Here is a 20,096-nt window from a genome sequence, read left to right as displayed (position 1 = left end):
GTCTTCGATCAGGCACTTTGTTTCTTCCTCTTCTCATCACACAAGCACCATCAGGACAAGCTGTATCTCAGTCCTGACCACTTTTTCCCATTGTTGCCTGTGAAGCGGACCTGCTCTTCCCACTTTTCTCACTGCTGCACCATCTTTCACTCTTTAGAGTCATTGCACAGTTTTAGCACAATTTCTCATTCACACCATAATTTTTCACAGCACCAGGATAGCGTGGTATATGTTTGTATCGCATTGTTATTGTGCATTGCTATTGCACATCGTTTTTCTAGTATCACCACTGTGTTTCCAGATGTCATTATGCACTGTACCACTGTCTGTCCACTGAGCCTGGTACTACTTTCATTTCTTACAGATATTTTTTTCTTTTACAGTCACTTTATGTGGATTGCATGTAAATCACCTTTTTTTTCTTTTTTTTTTTTTCCAGTCAGTCACTTCACTGTTACTTTCCAGAATGTCAGCAGGCAGGGCTTTGAGTTACTCTCTGCTTCTGATTTCAGTTGCACCAATCCTGAGGAGAAGGCTTGAACCTCTGGAGGTGGCTGTGAATCACGTGGCCAAGTTTACCTGTGAGGTAGAGACTGCTCCCAATGTCAAGTTCCAGTGGTACAAAGCCGGCCGAGAGATATATGACGGGGACAAATACTCCATTCGCACCTCCAACTACCTCTCCACGCTGGAGATCCCAAGACCTCAGGTTCTTGACTGTGGAGAGTATAGCTGTAAGGCTTCCAACCAGCACGGCAGTGTTAGCTCTACAGCCCTTTTAACAGTAACTGGTAAGTACAGACTTCCAAGTGCTTCTCCTTCTCCCTAAAATATCTTGGTACATTGTAATGCTTTCACTGTTATACTCATGAATGTTTATGGTAGGGCTCTTGATTGCCATTTTTATACATAATCCATTCCTGATTTTGGCAGGCACAAGCATAGAGAATGAATAATTTTTGAGAGTGCTGCTTTTAGGTGCTTTCTGTACCTAGAAAAGGGAATCAGTGTGAAAAGTTTCAGAAGGGAAGAAAGAACGGGGAAAAAGAGCAGGAGGAACTAGATCTTCAGCAGAATTGTATTGGTTTGTGAATGCATTCTTGAAGAAGGTTTATTTAACTTCCAGACAACACGAAAACATACACTTTTAAATATGATTTCTTTGGTGTAATAATCACTGTGCGATTATCCTAGCACCCTGTGTTTATCTTGCAGTTATACTTGTGAGGCAGGCTATGCAGCTATGCGTACTTAAACATCTGTGTCCCATGGCCAGAGGGCAACTCTGTGTGACTGGGGAAATAGATCTTCTTAAACAAACAAAAGAGGGTTTAAAGCTGTTTCTTACAGACTTTTTTTTGTCTATTGAGAGGTATACAACTATCTTCTTTTTTTAAAAAAAAAAAAACAACAACAAACCACCATCTTTTGGATTTTTAATGTACAGTGATTTTTTACTCTGACTTTTCTCTTTGTGGGACGAGTCTTTATGTGGTCTTTGCTAAGTACCAAATGCTAAAGACTAAAGAAAGATGCACAAACTGTGAAATGTGTGCAGACTTGTCCATCTTGAGGGAATGTATGCAAACATGTCAGTCTTGTGGGAGGAAGTTCTGGCTTTTTGTTTATTTTCCTTTAGTTTGTACGTTGCTCCAGAGATTCAAAATTTCTTCAAGCTCTGCAGCAATGTACAAACCCAAGAAGTACAGAATCAAAAGCCAAAATTCATCATCTTTAATACCTCTTACCTCCTTCACTGCTTGCTTCTTTTGCTTAAGAGTGTCCAGTGACAAACTGGCCCCTCTTGCTCTCTGTCCCTGGCAAATGTGGAGAAAGAGCATAAACTCTGGTCCTCAACTCTGGATAACATTGAACCCTTTTGTTTTGCAGAAGCATTTCCACCAACATTTCTTACCAGACCTGAATCTATCACTACTTTTGTGGGCAAAAGTGCCAAGTTCCTCTGTACTGTTTCGGGCACTCCAGTCATCGACGTCGCCTGGCAGAAAGACGGCACGACCATTTCACCTTCGGACCACCACAAGATCTCCAAAGTGGAAAATAAACATGTGTTAGAAATTTCCCTTCTCACCACCAGTGACAGAGGGGTTTACACTTGCAAAGCTTCCAACAAGTTTGGGGCTGACATTTGCCAGGCTGAAATGGTCATTATAGACAAGCCCCACTTCATTAAAGTTTTGCAGTCAGTGCAGTCAGCAGTCAATAAAAAAATACGTCTTGAATGTCAGGTAGATGAAGACAGGAAAGTAACAGTAGTGTGGACAAAGGATGGAAACAAAATCCCCCCAGGGAAAGATTATAAGATTTACTTTGAAGACAAAATAGCCTCACTTGAGATTCCTCTGGCTAAGCTCAAGGATTCAGGCCATTATGTGTGCACTGCCTCAAACGAGGCAGGAAGCAGCTCCTCTTCTGCCAGCATCACAGTCAGAGGTAAGATAGTCCTATGGCCCCTCTACCTTTGCTCTTCTTGGGTTCCCCATTTCTTTTTTTTTTTGCAGGCAAAAGACTTCTTTGGGCTCAAATCACACTGTGAACTCTTCTTAGACCTGCCATCAGGTCCATTCCTCTCTTGCTCATACTCTCTGCTGCCTTCCAGTGCCCTGTGTGTTGCTTCAATATTTCTTTCACCACCCAGTTCCAAGAATTGCTCCTGCATGTGGGAAGAGATGGATGGAGAGGGCAAGAGAAACCACAAGAACTGCAGCTCAGCAAAGATTATGCTGATCTTTTCTGAAGTCATGTTTTGTTCTTGCGCTAGGAACCAATCTTTCAAAGCTTTATATTTCAGCCTTCTTTCTTTTCTCTTTTCCTCTTCCCTTTTCTTCCCCTTTCTTCCCTTTCTTCCCCATTTTCCCATTTCTTCCCCTTTTCCCCTTTCTTCCCCTTTCCCCCCTTTCTTCCCTTTTCTTCCCCTTTTCCCCTTTCTTCCCCTTTTCCCCCTTTCTTCCCTTTTCCTCCCTTTTCTTCCCATTTTTAGAACCACCATCCTTTGTGAAGAAGGTCGATCCGTCTTATTTACTGACCCCAGGTGACTCTGCACGCCTTCAATGCAAAATCAAAGGTTCTCCTGAAATCCAGGTTACTTGGTTCAAGAACAACAAGGAAATTCGTGAAAGCAACACACACAGGATGTCCTTTGTCAATTCTGTGGCTGTGTTAGATATTTTGGAGATGAAAGTTGATGATAGTGGAAGCTACTCATGTGAAGCTGTAAACGAGGTTGGAAGTGACAGCTGCGCCACCGAAGTAGTTGTCAAAGGTCTGTTCTTCTTGCTGCTGCCAGTCCATTCTTGAGAAAAACCTTCCCTTCCTTTTTTTTTTCTTCTTTTTTTTTTTTTTTTTCACTTGGGTGACTAATTGTTTCTCGCTGCTTTTATAGAGCCTCCGTCTTTCATCCGAACACTTGAACCAGCAGAGGTAGTGAAGGGAACAAACACCGTTCTTCAGTGTGAGGTTGCTGGTACTGGACCATTTGAGATTAGCTGGTACAAAGACAAGAAACAGATTCGCAGTAGTAAAAAATACAGGTTGACCTCTCAGAAAACTGTTATTTCTCTGGAGGTGTCCTCATTTAACAGTGCGGATGTCGGTGAATACGAGTGTGTGATAGCTAACGAAGTCGGGAAGTGCATGTGCAGTGCAACATACATCTTGAAAGGTCAGTGGGAGAGAGAAAACTCCACTTACTCAAGGGATCAGCAAGAAACTCTCTTTTCTTAAAATGTCTTTTCTTTGGATTTGTGGGTGACTAGGGAGGGTGGGCTGGGAGAGTATCTTCTTATTCTCTTAAAATCGTGTGCATATCTTAACTCTTATCTGGCGTCAAACCTGTGAATTTGGAGGACATTGAGCTTAAAGGGCTGTGCATTAGCTCCCAGCTGGGGAATGCAGCTCTTCTTGCCTGCTTGTTAGCTGAATTGCACCATGTACTGCACATACTGTCTCATAAAACTGTCTTTAAGCACCAGATTTCATGGGATGATGTGGTAGTAGATAAGTATTTCTTCTTATCTCTTTTCTTTGAACTAGAACCACCATCTTTTGTTAAGAAAATCGAAAATGTGACAGCTCTGGCTGGAGATAGTATTACGTTACAGGCTGTGGTGAAAGGGTCAGAGCCTATTTCTGTGATGTGGATGAAGGGCAAAGACATTATTCAAGATGATAACAAAGTGAGAGTGACATTTGAACATGGTCTAGCAATGCTGCAAATTACTGGTGTCCAGCTGAGCTCTGGTGGCAAATACACCTGCGTGGCTGAGAATGATGCAGGAAGCCAGTCCTGCTTTGGTGAACTAGCAGTGAAAGGTCAGTGGAGTAGTGCTGTGATCCCCGCATTGTCTCTCACCTGAAATGAAGAGCAATTTCTTTTTGTCCTTAACACCAGTTGTTTAATTCTGTTGTAGAACCCGCCAAAATCATTGAAAAATCTGAAATGATCCAGGTAACAGCAGGGGAACCAGCCATTTTGGAGTACACTGTCACAGGTACTCCAGAACTAAAAACCAAATGGTTCAAAGATGGAAGGCCACTACCTGCCAGCAAAAAATATAGGATCAGCTTTAAAAATAACATTGCCCAGCTCAAGTTTTATGCCACTGAAATGCAGGACAGTGGCGAGTACACCTTTGAGATATCCAATGATGTGGGCATCAGCTCTTGTACTACCAGCTTCACTGTGCTAGGTTGGTACCAACTCTTTGCAAAGAGCCCTGCTACTCTGCTCTGAGCCCAACAGAGCCAGAAACAGAACTACATGCCTGTTTTGCTCATGTGTTGGTTTCTTTCATTTGTTTCACTCTCAACAGATCGCACTCTCCCTCCCTTCTTTACTAAACCACTGAAGAATATCGACAGCATCATTAACACCTCGTGCCGCCTAGACTGCAAAATTTCAGGCTCTCTTCCAATGACCGTCTCTTGGTTTAAGCAGGACACCGAGATCACTTCAAGTGCCAAATACACAGTACAATTTGCAGAAGGCTCTGCATCTTTGGAAATAAAACACCTAGATGCAAGTGACGCCGGGGTCTACATTTGCAGAGCCACAAACTCTGCTGGTAGCAAAGACAGCAGTAGCACTTTGTTTATAAAAGGTTGGGCAATTTGTTTCACATTTCTTGGAGTTTTACTTTTCACGTGATAGTACATTTCTTCCCCAAAGTGCAGGCCATGTGTCTTACTCTTGACAATTTTTTCCTTTCAACGCAATCTAGAGCCACCCAGCTTCACTGTAGAACCGGAGTCCCAAGATGTACTGCCTGCATCAACCGTACGTTTCAAAGGCACATTTAAAGGCACAACACCCCTGACGGTGAAATGGTTTAGAGGTGATACGGAGCTGGTGACAGGAGGAGCCTGCTACATCATGACAGAAGCATTAGCAAGTTACCTGGAGCTTTACGCGGTCAAACCAACAGACTCAGGAAAATACACCTGCAAAGTCTCCAATGTAGCTGGTTCAGTAACATGCAGTGCAAACTTGTTTGTAAAAGGTTTGCATTCTTGCTCTCTTTTAAACTTCCAGCTGCTGGATTGACCCAGTGGCACTCTTTCTTGCCTTCTTTGTCCTGAACGCTCTTCTTAAATCCACAGAACCTGCTGCCTTCAAGGAGAAGCTAGAGCCAACCCATCTGGTAAAGAAAGGTGGATATGCTGAGCTGACCTGTGAAGTCACTGGTACTCCTGAGATTAAAATCACATGGTTCAAGGATGATAGAGAGCTAAAAGAGAGTGAAAAATACAGGATGTCTTTTGCAAAATCCTTGGCAATACTCCGTCTTACAGAGGTTGGGACTGAAGACAGTGGAGAATACATTTGCGAGGCCAAAAATGATGCTGGAAAAGATATTTGCAGTAGCATTGTTACAATCAAAGGTGTGTGTGACATCCAGCCACCCACTTTGTCTCTTTAAACTCAGTGCAGTTTTACAGGCTTCATAAGCATGATTAATACAAACTGCACTCTCTCTTTTGCCCTATAGAGTCACCTTACTTTAGCAAGGAGTTTCAATCCATGGAAGTCTTGAAGGATTCTGATGTGGTTTTGGAGTGCGAGGTGCTTGGCACACCTCCCTTTGAAGTGTTTTGGGTCAAAGATGATAAACCCGTGCGGAGCAGTAAGAAGCACAGAATAAGCATTGAGAAGTCTTTGATTAGCCTCCACATTTTCAGGTTTGATGCTTCTGATGTTGGCGAGTACCAGTGTAGAGTAACAAATGATGTCGGGAGCTGCCTCTGCAGTTCAGAGGTCACACTGAAAGGTTAGTGCAAGATGCAGAACACCCCTAGCATGCTCATATCCCAGTGTGGTTTCCATCCCACACTGTCATGCACCAGACCTGTACTTATATAGCCACTTTCTTCCTGCCAGAGCCCCCACAGTTCTTGAAGAGGATAGAAAACATTAGTTCCCTTCGAGGGGGCACAGTCGTGTTTCAGGCTGCTATTAAAGGCTCCTTGCCCATCACTGTGTCCTGGCTGAAAGACAATGATGAAGTGATTGAAGACAACAATATCAAAATGACCTTTGTGAACAATGTTGCCACTCTTCTGGTGAGGTCTATTGAACTGAAACATGATGGGAAATATTTCTGTCAGGCCAAAAATGAGGCGGGAATTCAGAGGTGTTCTGCTCTGCTGACTGTCAAAGGTTGGTCCTACCCTGAGGGCTTGCAGTGATCTCAGGCAATTCCCTTGTGATTTTTACAGATGCCCTTAACACTCTGTCTCCTTGTTTACAACAGAACCTGCTACAATCGTGGACAAGGCCGTGTCAATAGATGTGACTGAGGGAGACCCAGCAACCTTGCAATGTAAATTTTCAGGAACGAAAGATATTACAGCCAAATGGTTCAAAGATGGCAAGGAACTAACGTTAGGCCCAAAATATAAGATCAGCGTTACAGATACTGTCTCAGTCCTAAAGGTGCTTCATTCAGAAAAGAAAGATAGTGGGGAATACATTTTTGAGGTTCACAATGATGTTGGGAGCAGCAGCTGTTCTGCCAGTATTAACGTTCTAGGTGTGTATGGTCTCTTATCATTGTTTTTACATACAAAATCTTTTCTTCTGATCTGACATCTGCCACAGTCAAGGTTGAATTTCATATTTTCTCTTTTCACTCTGTCTTGGATAGATCTCATTATACCACCTAAATTCACCAAAAAGCTCAAGAAAATGGACAGCATTAAGGGGTCTTTTGTCCACCTGGAGTGCATAGTGTCTGGTTCACATCCTATAAGTATCCAATGGTACAAGGATGGCCAAGAAATAACAGCAAGTGAAAAGCACAAATACTCTTTCCATGATAATACTGCATTTCTAGAAATCAATGACCTGGAAGGCACAGACAGTGGCTCTTACACTTGTGAAGCAACAAATAAGGCAGGAAGCAACCAATGCAGTGGGTTCTTAACAGTCAAAGGTTTGAGCTCCTTCTTTGTCTTCTGTTAAGTGTCTCATTCATAATTTCAGAACTCCCCTGTCTCAGAGTAACCCTCTTTCTTCCTTTTAACCTGTTATAGAACCACCGTATTTTGTGGAAAAACCCCAGTCCCAAGAGGTTGTGCCCAATGCTAGGGTTCAGTTCAAAGCACTGGTGAAAGGATCTACTCCTCTGCAGATAAAGTGGTTTAAAGACAGCCAGGAGCTCCTCTCTGGAGCCAATCGATCTGTTTGGAAGGACAACACATCTAGTGTACTGGAGCTCTTCTCAGCTAGGACATCTGACTCCGGCAACTACACTTGTCAGATAAGCAACGATGTGGGGACTGCAACTTGCAAAGCAGCTCTTTTTGTAAAAGGTGTGCAACCCAATGTTCGTCTCATCTTTGTGGTTCTGATTTTTCTGTGCAATTTGGGGTGAAGGGGTAGGAAACCCTTTTATTTCTTTAAGCCACCTTGAATATTATAAAGCCCCATTTTTTCTCTCCATCTTCTAGAGCCCCCCAGATTTGTTCAGATGCCAACTTCTGTAGTAGCTTTGCGTGAAGGACAGTCCACTACTTTCGAATGCCAGGTAGTAGGCACACCAGAGATCCACATCACATGGTACCTGGATGGGAATGAAGTGACTGACCAAGCTAAGTACGGCATCTCCTTCATAGATGGTTTAGCCACTTTGAAAGTCACTCAAGCCAGAGTGTCAGACAGTGGGATTTACGTTTGTGAAGCCCACAACGATGCAGGTAGTGAAAGCTGCAGCGTGGAGCTGAAAGTAAAAGGTTGGTTTTGAACATCTTGTCATCGTGCCACGTAGCTGGGGTACTGGAGTAGGGGAGACTTCTTCTCCCCTCAAAACCATTCAAGATTCCAATATACTTTCCCCTCATTCCTCTTTGTAGAGCCTCCAACATTTGTTCGGGAGTTGAGACCCACCGAGGTAGTGAAGGGTTTGGAGGCCATGCTCGAGTGTGAGGTGACTGGTACTCCTCCATTTGAGGTGAAGTGGCTGAAGAACAATAAGGAGATGTTCAGCAGCAAGAAATATGCCATCTCCACCAAAGAATCAGTATTTACTCTTAATGTGACTAACTGTGATGTCGCAGATGTCGGTGAATATCAGTGTATTATATCTAATGAAGGTGGGAGCTGTTCTTGCAGCACAAGGCTCAGCTTGAAAGGTCAGTCCTCTAGGAAGCATACCCCAAACAATACATCCCCTAGCTAAACTGTAGTGACTAGGATGACTTTATGTGATCTCTCTTTTCACTCTTCCCTTTCCATGACATGCCTTCCAAACTACAAACAAAATCTCACACCACAGAACCGCCATCCTTCGTCAAGAAGCTGGAGAACATCACTAGCGTTTTGAAAGGTACCGCAGTCTTCCAGTGTGTTGTAGCAGGTGCTCAACCCTTATCTGTGTCATGGATAAAAGATGAGAAAATACTAGAAGACGATGAGCACCACCATATTACCTTTGAGAACAGCGTGGCCACACTGAAACTTACTGATGTTGACCTCAGCCACAGAGGGAGGTACACCTGCCAAGCAAAGAATGAGTCTGGCGTGGAGAAGTGTTTTGCTTTGCTTTTTGTACAAGGTGTGTAAGAGGTGTGACCCTTCAAGCTCATCCTTGATGAGTACTTGGAAAGTCAGTCCCCTGTCTGTGTAGCTAACTGACATTTTTATACACTTTATACTTCAGAGCCTGCACAAATCGTAGAAAAGGCTAAATCCCTTAAAGTCACTGAAAGAGACCCCGTGACTTTGGAGTGCACTGTGGCTGGGACACCAGAGCTCCGAATAAGATGGTACAAAGATGGCAAACAGCTCCTGCCCAGTAGATACTACACAATGAGCTTTGAAAACAACGTGGCCAGTTTCAGGATTGAACCTGTATCAAAGGAAGATAGTGGTACATACAGCTTTAAGGTTGAAAATGACTTTGGAAGTAGCACCTGTGAAGCTGTTCTGACTGTGCTAGGTTTGTATTGTCATTTGGCAAATTTGCCAATCCAGCAGGGAGGGAATGAAAAAATAGTAATCCCTGTTTATGAAAGATAGGCAAGAAGGTAACCGGTGCATTTTTGCCATTTTTTGTGTTGGGCAGATCAATCAATTCCTCCTGCATTTATCAAAAAGCTAACCAAAAAGGATACCGTTCTGGGATCTTCTATCCAAATGGAGTGCAAAGTTTCTGGGTCACTCCCCATTACTGCAAAATGGTTTAAGGATGGAAAAGAGATAACTGACAGTGCAAAATATAGAAGCCTGTGCCATGAGAACACTGTGTCACTTGAGATTGCTAATCTAGAGCTGGAAGACAGTGCAAATTACACATGCAGTGTCTCTAATGTTGCCGGGAATGATTCTTGCAGTGCTGTCCTGACTGTGAAAGGTTTGAAACTCTTTTACTACTTCTTCTTATTTGTGATAGATGCTGGGAAAATATCTTATGTGAACATAACACTCTTATACCTCTTAATATTAATGCTGAAAACTTGGTCTTCATACTTACCTCACTAATTTTCTTCAGTCTTATACATTTCTGATGTAACCGGATATATCTTTTTCTTAAAAACTGCAGAGCCACCAAGCTTCTTAGTAAAACCTGAAAGCCAGCAAGCCATCCCAGATTCCACAGTGGAGTTTAAGGCCACACTAAAAGGAACACCACCCTTTACAGTAAAGTGGTTCAAAGAAGACTTAGAACTTGTATCTGGTCCAACTTGTTTCATTGGGATTGAAGGGTCAACTGGGTTCTTAACCCTCTATTCAGTGGATACTTCTAGGAGTGGGCACTACACTTGCCACGTTTCAAATGACGTCGGCAGTGACTCTTGCACTACGACTTTGATGGTAACAGGTGTGCACTCTTTCTTGTTGTGTTGCAGTCTTCTCGTCTATTTCTTTTCTTTCCTTTTTGCCAAGCCCACCTCAGTGATCTTCAGTACACTGCCAAGTGAATTCCCTACCCTGTGTTTGCAACCCACAGTTGTTTGGTTCTTTTCTCTCCTCTTTTCCTTTCAGTATCAATTCAGACCTTCCTGACCCCACTTTTCTGGTTTTTTAGAAACACCCAAGTTTGCTAAGAAGCTAGAGGCGACGAAAGTAGTCAAGCAGGGTGACTCAGCCCGGCTTGAGTGCAAAGTAAGTGGATCTCCAGAGATGAAAGTAGTGTGGTTCAGAAATGACCATGAAATTGTTGCCAGTGAAAAATTCCGGACATCATTCATTGACTCTGTGGCTGTGCTTGAAATGAATCACCTCAGTACTGATGAGAGCGGTGACTACATCTGTGAAGCTCACAACCCCGCCGGCAAGGCCAGCTGTAGCACCAAAGTCACAGTGAAAGGTTAGCCATCCTCTTGTTCTCTGACTACATCCTATTTTTCCCTGGTGGTTTTATCCCTTGGAAATCCACAAGATCATGAGATTAATTTCTTATTTCAGGACTACATTTTTCTTCATGTCATGTTTGTTTCTTGAACCCCCCTCACCCCCTCTGCCAGGGCCTGAAAAAGAGAGATGTTGTTCTTAACACAGATAAGTCTTAACCTAGGTGTTCCCCAGTTCTATGACTGTCAACGTCCAAGACAGATCATAGTGGTAATTTTTATATCAAGGAGCTGAAATATGAAGAAAAAGAACAGACCCAAACTGATCAGTGTCAGTTTTACACCCTGTATTTGATACTACTAACCTGGTAAATGAGACTGGTACCCTCGCTGCCAAGGGTTATCCTTCTGTTTACCTTTTCTACAGAGGAGCTAAGAGCTCTGAATGCTCACCTACCTGCAAGATCATTTCATAATATGCCCAGAAAATTAGGAAAGTCCTTGCCCATTCTGTTGATTTTCTCAGCAGTTTCACTGTGTAGAAGCTGGCATCAGTAAACTGTTGGTCAAATAGCTCCAGACTCCGTTCTAAAAATGTTCCTTTTTTCCCTTGTTAGAACCTCCTGTCTTTAGCAGGAAGCCCTCTCCAGTAGACATGCTCAAAGGAACTGAGGTTAGCCTGGAATGTGAGATTTCAGGAACACCACCGTTTGACGTTACCTGGTACAAAGACAGGAGACAAATCCGCAGTAGTAAGAAGTATAAGGTTACAGCCAAAAACTACCATACAAGCGTTCGTATTCTTAATGTTGAAGCTGCAGATGTTGGAGAATATCAGTGCAAAGCACAGAACGACGTAGGGAGTGACACTTGTTTTTGCACTGTGAAGCTGAAAGGTAAAGTATTGGCACATATGTCTTCTGCAGTGCTCCCAATGGCACTGCATTGCTCTTCTTTATATAGGCACTGTGAGTTATTACTATAACTACTTATTTCTTCTTCAGAACCACCAAAATTCTTGACTAAAATAAACAGCATGACTGTTGTGGTTGGTGAACCAGTAGAGTTACAAGCAAGAGTGGAGGGGTCCCAACCGATTTCTGTGCAGTGGCTTAAAGACAAAGAGGAAATTATTAGAGAAAGTGAAAACACGAAGATCACATTTATGGAGAATGTTGCAACTTTACAACTTACGCGCACAGAAACAAGCAATGCTGGAAAATACATCTGCCAGATCAGAAATGATGCTGGAAGTCGCGAGTGCATGGCTACCTTAACTATTCTAGGTTGGTAAAAAGCACAAGTTCATAAAAGATTTCTTTAAAGTTAGGAACTTGGCTATATAGTGTCAGCTGTATGCTTTGCTTGTGCCACTGGGTTCAAAACAATCAAAGCAGAGAATCCTTGTGTCCCCAACAAGCAATAGTCTGGTTCCTTATTTCCACTTGTCCAGGGATAGGGGTGAAAGGAACCACAGGCTTCGACACTGTGATGGGATCCAGTTGACTGGATGTCTTCTGCTCATGACTGCTTGGAGAGGGACAGACAGTTGCATTTATCTCCTAGGAATTTAAAAGTATTTTTACTTCATTTTGGAAAGCGTCTGAAATCTCCAGTTTAGGGAAGAATAAAGGGTGGAAAAAAACAGAGCTGAAAAAATTCCCTGGCCCAACCAGTGGAGATATTCTTAGTGTTAAATGTGTAAGCCCCATCTTTTAGTGCTATAATACTTATAGGTAGAACTAATCAAATCCTGTTTTCACCATACATGTTACCCATCTCTTCTTCCAGAGCCTGCAGTCATTATAGAGAAAGCAGAACCAATGAGAGTTACTATAGGAGATGCCTGTACTTTGGAGTGCAAAGTGGCAGGCACACCAGAGCTTTCCACTGGGTGGTTCAAGGATGGCAAAGAGCTGACCAGCAGCCAAAAATACAGAATTACTTTCCTCAATAAAGTATCTACACTTAAAATTATGGATGCAGAAAAGGAAGATGGTGGATTGTACACTTTCGCAGTGCAGAATGACGTGGGGAAAAGCAGTTGCACAGCATCGGTTGATGTTTTAGGTTGGTTGGGTTTCTTGTCTTCTATCTTTTACAAAAACATTCTTGCGGTCATGTTCTCTTTCCTTTCTTCCTTTCCCTCCCTCCTTTTTTCTCTAACCATGGATTTGTTGTGTTTTCTTATGCAGATCGAATCATTCCTCCTTCTTTCACAAGAAAACTGAAGGAAACCCCTTGTGTCCTGGGTTCCTCAGCATTGCTGGAATGCAAAGTGTCGGGTTCACCTCCTATTTCTGTTGCCTGGTTCCAAAATGGACATAAATTAGTCAATGGGGAAAAATATCAAATCTCATTTTCAGATAACCTATGTATTTTAGAAGTGAATTCACTGAGCAACTCAGATACCGGAACTTACACCTGCAAAGCTACCAACATAGCTGGTTCAGATGAATGCAGTGCTGTATTGACTGTACAAGGTCAGTATATGAGGGTCAGGAAGCTCTCTGAGCAATTCTTTTCTCTTTCTCTCTTGAAATTGCCTATGGTCTTTTGTAAGTATACTCAGAGGAAATTACTGACTGAAAAATAAAGATGTTGTTCTTTATCTTCACTAGGCGCGTAGAAATGCCAGGGTTATGCTGTAGCAATCTGTCTTATCTCTCTTTTTCTCTTGTGTGTTTAGAACCACCTTCTTTTGAGAGGACACCAGAGCCTCTGGATGTCTTGCCAGGCACAAGCATCACTTTTACATGTGTTATCAGAGGAACCCCTCCTTTTAAGGTGAACTGGTTTAGAGGGGCCAATGAGCTTGTGCCAGGGGACAAATGCAATATCTACTTGGAGGATTCCAATGTGGAGCTTGAGTTATTCGATGTAACTCCTCTCCAAAGCGGAGAGTACACTTGTGTAGTGACTAATGATGCTGGCAGGGCAAATTGTACAACACACCTTACAGTAAAAGGTTTGTAAAGATTGTGTCTCTCTATTTACCTTAAAATATTGTTTCCTTCCCTCCATTTGTCCTGCTGGGCTCAACATTTGTGACTTCTTACCCTTCATTAGAGCCGGCTGTCTTTGTGAAGAAACTGAGCGATCAGTACGTGGAGCCTGGCAAGCCCATCATCTTGGAAGGCACATACACAGGCAGCCTGCCCATCTCCGTGACATGGAAGAAGAATGGCCACACTATCACTCAATCTCAGAAGTGTAGCATCACCACCACAGAGAAATCCTGCATCCTGGAAATACTTGACAGCACCAAAGAAGATGCAGGAGAATACACTTGTCATGTTGAAAATGAGGCAGGAAGAGATGTTTGTGAGGCTGTAGTCTCTACCCTAGGTCTGTGCTCCCTCTGCTTCTTTTCCTTGCCTGTTCTTTCAAGTGTATGCTTTCCAAGCCTGGCACTATAATGAGCCTATCTAATTGCTTCTCTTTTTTAGAACCTCCTTATTTTGTTACACACTTGGAACCTCTTGAGGTATCAGTTGGGGATTACACGACATTGCAATGCCGTGTTGGTGGAACACCAGAAATCTCTGTGTCTTGGTACAAAGGTGACACAAAACTCAGGTCTACTCCTGAGTACAAAGTGTTCTTTAAAGACAACGTTGCTACACTTATTTTCAACAAAGTGGTTAGCAATGACAGTGGAGAATATATCTGCAAGGCAGAAAACAGTGTAGGAACTGCATCTACAAAGGCTCTCTTAACTGTTCAAGGTGATGATTTTATATTAGCTTGCTACAAATTCTTTTGCTCTTGCAAAACTATAAAAAATTGCTTCCTGGGGCACATTTATCCTTTACTTGCTTTCTTCTAGAGCGCAAACGACCACCCTCCTTTGCAAGAAAATTAAAGGACATGGAGCACCCTGTTGGTTTACCCCTTAAATTTATGTGTCGGCTTAATGGCTCAGAGCCCATTACCGTGACTTGGCATAAAGATGGTGTGCTGCTAAATGATGACCAGAATGTGCACACATCCTTTGTAGATAATGTTGCAGTACTGCAACTCGTGCGAACTGAGATGAATCATACCGGGCAGTACTCCTGCACAGCCACCAATGCTGTGGGCACTGCCACCTCAAGTGCTCGGCTCACAGTGGCAGGTGTGTTGGCTTACAAAACTTTTGCCTGGATCACAGGCTCCCCCTTCCCGTTTCCTGCATGCAATGGTATCTGTGTGTTGGATTCGCTTTTTCATGAGTTATGAGTATTGCAATGTTTTCTTGTGTTTCCAGAACCCAAGCAAGCACCTGTCTTTGACATCAAACCAGAATCTATTGATGTGCCTTTTGGAGAAAGTGCTGACTTTGAATGCCATGTTACTGGAGCACAGCCAATGCACATCAGCTGGTCCAAGGATGGTCGGGAGATTCGAACTGGAGGAAACTTCAATATTACATTTGTAGCCAACACAGCTCACCTTCGAGTGCTCAGAGTGGGTAAAGGAGACTCTGGCCAATATACATGCCAAGCTAGTAATGAAGCTGGGAAAGACTTTTGCTCAGCCCAACTCAGTGTCAAAGGTATTAAGATTAAGTCACCTTCATTAGTGTGTTTTCTTTTTCTTCGGCAAAGAGACTTCTTTGTTGCTGAGTCTCATCTTCTACCCTTTCCAGTTTGGAAATATATAGAAAGTAGCTTTCCAGAAGGCAGACATATACCTTGTGGTGACCTTCTCCTTGCATACTGCATGACAGTAGAAAACTCGTGTGCCTGCAAAATCTCCAAGGGGAAAGGTCGCCTTGTGAAGCTGTTTGTATGGAGAGTTGCACTCACCCTGCTCTTTACTTTGTCGTTAGTGCTTAAATTACAGTCACAGTGGTATTCACACATAGTAATTACTCTACGGGAAATGGGGATATGGTAAATAAAACTACCTTGCATTTGTAGGCCAGCATTAGTGACTCTTTCAAATTTGCTAATGATTTCAATTGGAGTTCTGAATTGCTGATTTAATCTAGACTATGAATCACTTACGTTCTTCATGCAGATAAATGCTTTAAAGATGTGTAAGTAAGTGAAACTCTCCCTACCATGTTTCTGCTGCTCCTGGGGGTGAAGGGCTTGTCAAATCTTTCATCCTGGCCTGGGGATATTTTCACTGCTCAGAGGTAACAGGAACATTCCCCTTCGGTGGAGCAATCGTCCTTCATGTCTTTTTTAAAGCTCCAGCCTCCGATGCAGCAGGCTCCAGAGTTGGCAGAACATAGTTTTAATTGTTGTCTTTGCCTTCTTCTCTCCGTCTTGCGTCTTTCCTTGAGAGGAAACTCTGGTTGGGGATACAGCCAGCTGCTGTAGCAAACTTACTTTGTTGTGACCCATAACTCTTGCGCTCCCCATAACTCTTGCTTGCTCCCCATAAGTCTTGCTCAGCACTGCAGATTTCACATGGTAAGCAGGTATACTGTCACTCTCTGCATACTTATTCCATTCTGCAGAACCTCCCAAGTTCATCAAGAAGCCTGAAGCTTTGCGGTTCGTGAAGCAGGGAGACACAGTTCAACTTGAATGTAAAATTGGTGGCACTCCAGAGATCAGAACCACGTGGTACAAAAACGATCAGGCACTCCAGGCGAGCGACAGGCTCCACATGTCCTTTGTAGACTCCACGGCAACACTAACCATGTTGGGTGCCAACACTGAAGATGCCGGCGATTACATATGTGAAGCCCATAACTCTGCCGGCACAGCCAGCTGCAGCACTTCAGTCACAGTGAAAGGTTAGCAGCATGGCTCCACACACCACCGGAATCCCTGGCTTCTGGGGCAGCTCCCAGCTGCACATCCCTCTGGACAGGGAGCTGCTGCTATGGCAGTTGGTGGCTGTTGGGGCAGTGTCTCTCCAGCTGCTCTCACGTTCAAATGTTGCTGTGTTTAAGCTGTGGAGACCAGGAAGGAAATAGTGGTGGGTGTTCAGCACCGTGCAGCTATTCCCTTGTCTCCCCATTCCAGTGAATTGTAAGCTGAATAAGGCAAGCTTGTCAGGTCACAAGGGAGACATGTACCAGATGGAGCACCAGCCATGGTGAGGGAGCTGGGCATACTTTGCAACCATCCCTCTGCCTCCTCTTTATACACAGTGATCCTGTCAGGAACGAAATTTAAGACGGAAGAGGAGGCTGTATTGCTGAGCCTCACTCATGGTAGCTTTCATGATTGGAAAGAGGCGGGGAAAGCTGGGTCGTCCTGGAGAGAGGGGAGAGTGGCTTTTGGGGAGGGGCACCGAGCACTGACTCCAAACAGGTGCAGAAGTGTCACATTTTCTGCCCTTGGGATTCTGAGAGCTGGGATGGCTTGCTGGGAGGTGCCGGGGGCTCAGCATTTTTTAGAGGTGAGGCCACATATTTGGAAGCTAAATATGGGTTTACGAGAATAAGTGTAGGCCTCCTTCCTGAATATGTTGCCTCCTGCTACTATCCAGAAACCCACCCAGGGAAGCAGGCTCACACATTATGATGTGATTCTTTTTTTATAGAACCACCTGTTTTTAGCAAGGTGCCGAGCCCTGTGGACACACTTAAAGGCTCAGATGTTATCCTCCAGTGTGAGATAGCAGGCACTCCACCCTTTGAGGTGGCTTGGTTCAAGGACCGGAGGCAGGTCAGGAGCAGCAAGAAGTTCAAGGTGACAGCAAAGCACTCCGTTGCCAGTCTTCATATTCTCAATCTGGAATCTCAAGATACTGGAGAATATCAATGCAAAGCTATGAATGAGGTGGGAAGTGACACTTGCACCTGCCCAGTGAAATTCAAAGGTTTGTATGCTAGAGGATCAAGAGCATCACCACCCTCTTTTCTTGATCTCCTGGCTGTCCCTCTTCTAAGCAGGCATGCAAGATTAACCCTCCTCTGCCTCCTTGTTTTTGCCATCAGAACCCCCACGCTTTGCCAAGAAGCTGAGTGACACTGCAATCTTCATCGGGGAGCCAACAGCCCTGCAGGCAGTGGTGGAAGGATCCCCACCAATTTCTGTTGTCTGGCTCAAGGACAAGGGTGAAGTTATTAGGGAGAGTGAAAATGTCCAAATGTGGTTTATGGACAACATCGCAACCCTTGAGATTGCCAGTGCAGAGGGAGCTGATGTTGGGAAGTACATCTGCCAGATCAAAAACGATGCTGGCATGCGGGAGTGTTCTGCCTTTTTGCAAGTCCTAGGTGGGTATAGCCTGCTTCACAGGTACTATATCTTACAACTTGCACAATTTCCTCTACTAGCCTTTGTTTTCTGCTTATATCCTGTCCTCACCAGTTTGCAAGTAGATTTCCTGGTGACACGCTGACCCCTCCCTTCCTATTTCAGAACCAGCAGTCATCTTAGAGAAGACCGAACCGATCACAGTAATGGCTGGCAATCCTTTTACCTTGGAGTGCAAAGTAGGAGGAACACCTGAACTTATCACCAAGTGGTACAAAGACGGCAAAGAACTAAGGAGCGACCGCAAATACCAAATTACCTTTTTCAACAACATATCCACTTTGAAAGTCTTTTCTGCAGATGGGGGAGACAGGGGCTTGTATACTTTTGAGGTGCACAATGAGGTGGGGGATAGCAGCTGCACTTCTTCAGTTGATGTTTCAGGTCAGCTTTATGTCTTTGTTGTTCACACTTGTCTTTAAAGGAAGCTTCCCCCCCCCCCCTTTCCTTTCCCCTGAAAAAACCCAACACTTTTCTTCCTGTTCTTCTGTCCTGTCCTACTTAGATCGTCTTGTTCCTCCTTCATTCTCAAGAAAACTAAAGGAAACAAATGGGGTACTGGGATCCTCAGTGCTTCTGGAGTGCAAAGTGTCTGGCACATCGCCCATATCTGTGGCATGGTTTCAGGATGGGAATGAGATTGTTAGTGGAGAAAAATATGAAATCTCATTCTTGGATAACGTTTGTTCTTTGAAGCTGAATGCCCTGGATCTCACAGATACAGGGCCATATACCTGTGTGGCAGCCAATGTGGCTGGATCTGATGAATGCAGTGCCTTCTTGACTGTACAAGGTCAGTGAAAGGGTACTACAGCCCCTTCAACAAAATTCTTCTTCCCTCTTCTCTTCCTTCCCTCTGGTTTCCCATGGCTTCTCTTTCCTTTTTTTTCCCCCTGGTTTTCTTTTCTTCTTTTCTGTTTTCTCCCTCTTTCTCTCTCTTTTTTTTTTTTTTAATCAAACCTGCTCCCATTTTCCTCCCCCACAGAGACTCTCCTATTAACATCTTTTTCCTCTTCACTTCTTTGTATGATCTTTAGAACCACCTTCTTTTGTGAAGACACCTGATCCCCAGGAAGTTTTGCCTGGATCAAGTGTGACATTCACCAGCTACATCAAGGGTAGTACTCCCTTCAAAGTGACCTGGTTCCGAGGCATCAGGGAGCTGGTGACAGACAGCAACTGCTCCATCTCTCTGGATGAGTCTGTGGCACAGCTGCAGCTCTACAATGTGGAGCCAGGCCACAGTGGGGATTATGCCTGCGTGGTCACAAATGATGCTGGCAGTGCCTCATGCACAACCCAACTCTTTGTGAAAGGTGTGTTTGTGTGTGTGCGTGTACGCACAGGTATCGCCCTTCACACTCTGCCTGCAGCCCTGCCACATCTGTCCCTCTCACTGTTGATCTATGCCTCCCCACAGAGCCTGCAGTCTTTGTGAAGAAATTAAGTGATTTCAGTGTGGAGCAGGGGAAGTCCATTGTGCTGGAAAGCAGCTACATAGGCACCCCTCCCATCTCTGTCACCTGGAAAAGAAATGGCACACCCATTGCTCAGTCTCCACGCTGCAGCGTTACAACTACCGAAAAATCTGGCATTCTTGAAATCTTCAACAGCACCAAGAGTGATGAAGGCGAATACACCTGTGAGGTGGCAAATGAGGCGGGTGGGGATGTTTGCCACAGCCTTGTATCTGTCTTAGGTATGCATCAACACTGGTCCCCCTAAGGCAGCCCAGTGATGCTCTGCATCTGCTCACCATGCTCTCTCCTTCCCTAGAACCACCCTATTTTGTCACACACCTGGGCCGTGTGGAGGTGAAGGTTGGCGAGCCCTTGATCTTAAAATGCCAGATTGGTGGTGCACCAGAAATCAAGGTGTCCTGGTACAAAGATGACACCAAGCTCAGATCAACACAGGCTTACAAAATGCACTTCAAGAATAATGTGGCAACTCTGGCATTCTCAACCGTGGAGGACAGTGACATTGGAGAATATATCTGCAAAGCAGAAAATAGCGTTGGCTTCGCCACCTCTACAGCTTTGCTTGTTGTTAAAGGTGATAGGCCAATGGCCACTCTTT

The 20,096-nt window shown here is 44.1% G+C and overlaps 1 protein-coding gene across 1 annotated transcript in view; it reads left to right on the top strand.

Moving 5' to 3' along the window:
* TTN (titin) overlaps positions 1 to 20,096 on the top strand; it is a 244,945-nt gene that overhangs the window by 54,187 nt on the left and 170,662 nt on the right. The window contains 38 exon segments of the mRNA XM_009885623.1: positions 513 to 791; positions 1,891 to 2,454; positions 3,002 to 3,283; positions 3,404 to 3,682; positions 4,054 to 4,332; positions 4,431 to 4,709; positions 4,833 to 5,120; positions 5,241 to 5,519; positions 5,620 to 5,901; positions 6,009 to 6,287; positions 6,398 to 6,676; positions 6,771 to 7,049; positions 7,164 to 7,451; positions 7,552 to 7,830; positions 7,969 to 8,250; positions 8,371 to 8,649; positions 8,793 to 9,071; positions 9,177 to 9,455; positions 9,582 to 9,869; positions 10,059 to 10,337; positions 10,545 to 10,826; positions 11,427 to 11,705; positions 11,814 to 12,095; positions 12,601 to 12,879; positions 13,005 to 13,292; positions 13,499 to 13,777; positions 13,879 to 14,157; positions 14,259 to 14,537; positions 14,639 to 14,926; positions 15,059 to 15,346; positions 16,262 to 16,543; positions 17,299 to 17,577; positions 17,696 to 17,977; positions 18,123 to 18,401; positions 18,523 to 18,810; positions 19,055 to 19,333; positions 19,438 to 19,716; positions 19,794 to 20,072. Coding sequence (XP_009883925.1) covers positions 513 to 791; positions 1,891 to 2,454; positions 3,002 to 3,283; positions 3,404 to 3,682; positions 4,054 to 4,332; positions 4,431 to 4,709; positions 4,833 to 5,120; positions 5,241 to 5,519; positions 5,620 to 5,901; positions 6,009 to 6,287; positions 6,398 to 6,676; positions 6,771 to 7,049; positions 7,164 to 7,451; positions 7,552 to 7,830; positions 7,969 to 8,250; positions 8,371 to 8,649; positions 8,793 to 9,071; positions 9,177 to 9,455; positions 9,582 to 9,869; positions 10,059 to 10,337; positions 10,545 to 10,826; positions 11,427 to 11,705; positions 11,814 to 12,095; positions 12,601 to 12,879; positions 13,005 to 13,292; positions 13,499 to 13,777; positions 13,879 to 14,157; positions 14,259 to 14,537; positions 14,639 to 14,926; positions 15,059 to 15,346; positions 16,262 to 16,543; positions 17,299 to 17,577; positions 17,696 to 17,977; positions 18,123 to 18,401; positions 18,523 to 18,810; positions 19,055 to 19,333; positions 19,438 to 19,716; positions 19,794 to 20,072 — 10,971 coding nt within the window.

This window comes from Charadrius vociferus, unplaced genomic scaffold (genome assembly GCF_000708025.1).
Source record: "Charadrius vociferus isolate BGI_N301 unplaced genomic scaffold, ASM70802v2 scaffold315, whole genome shotgun sequence".
In the NCBI taxonomy this organism is placed as follows: Eukaryota; Metazoa; Chordata; class Aves; order Charadriiformes; family Charadriidae; genus Charadrius; species Charadrius vociferus.
The sequence above is the reverse complement of the archived record's forward strand: the minus strand, read 5'-3'. Positions and strand labels throughout refer to the sequence as shown.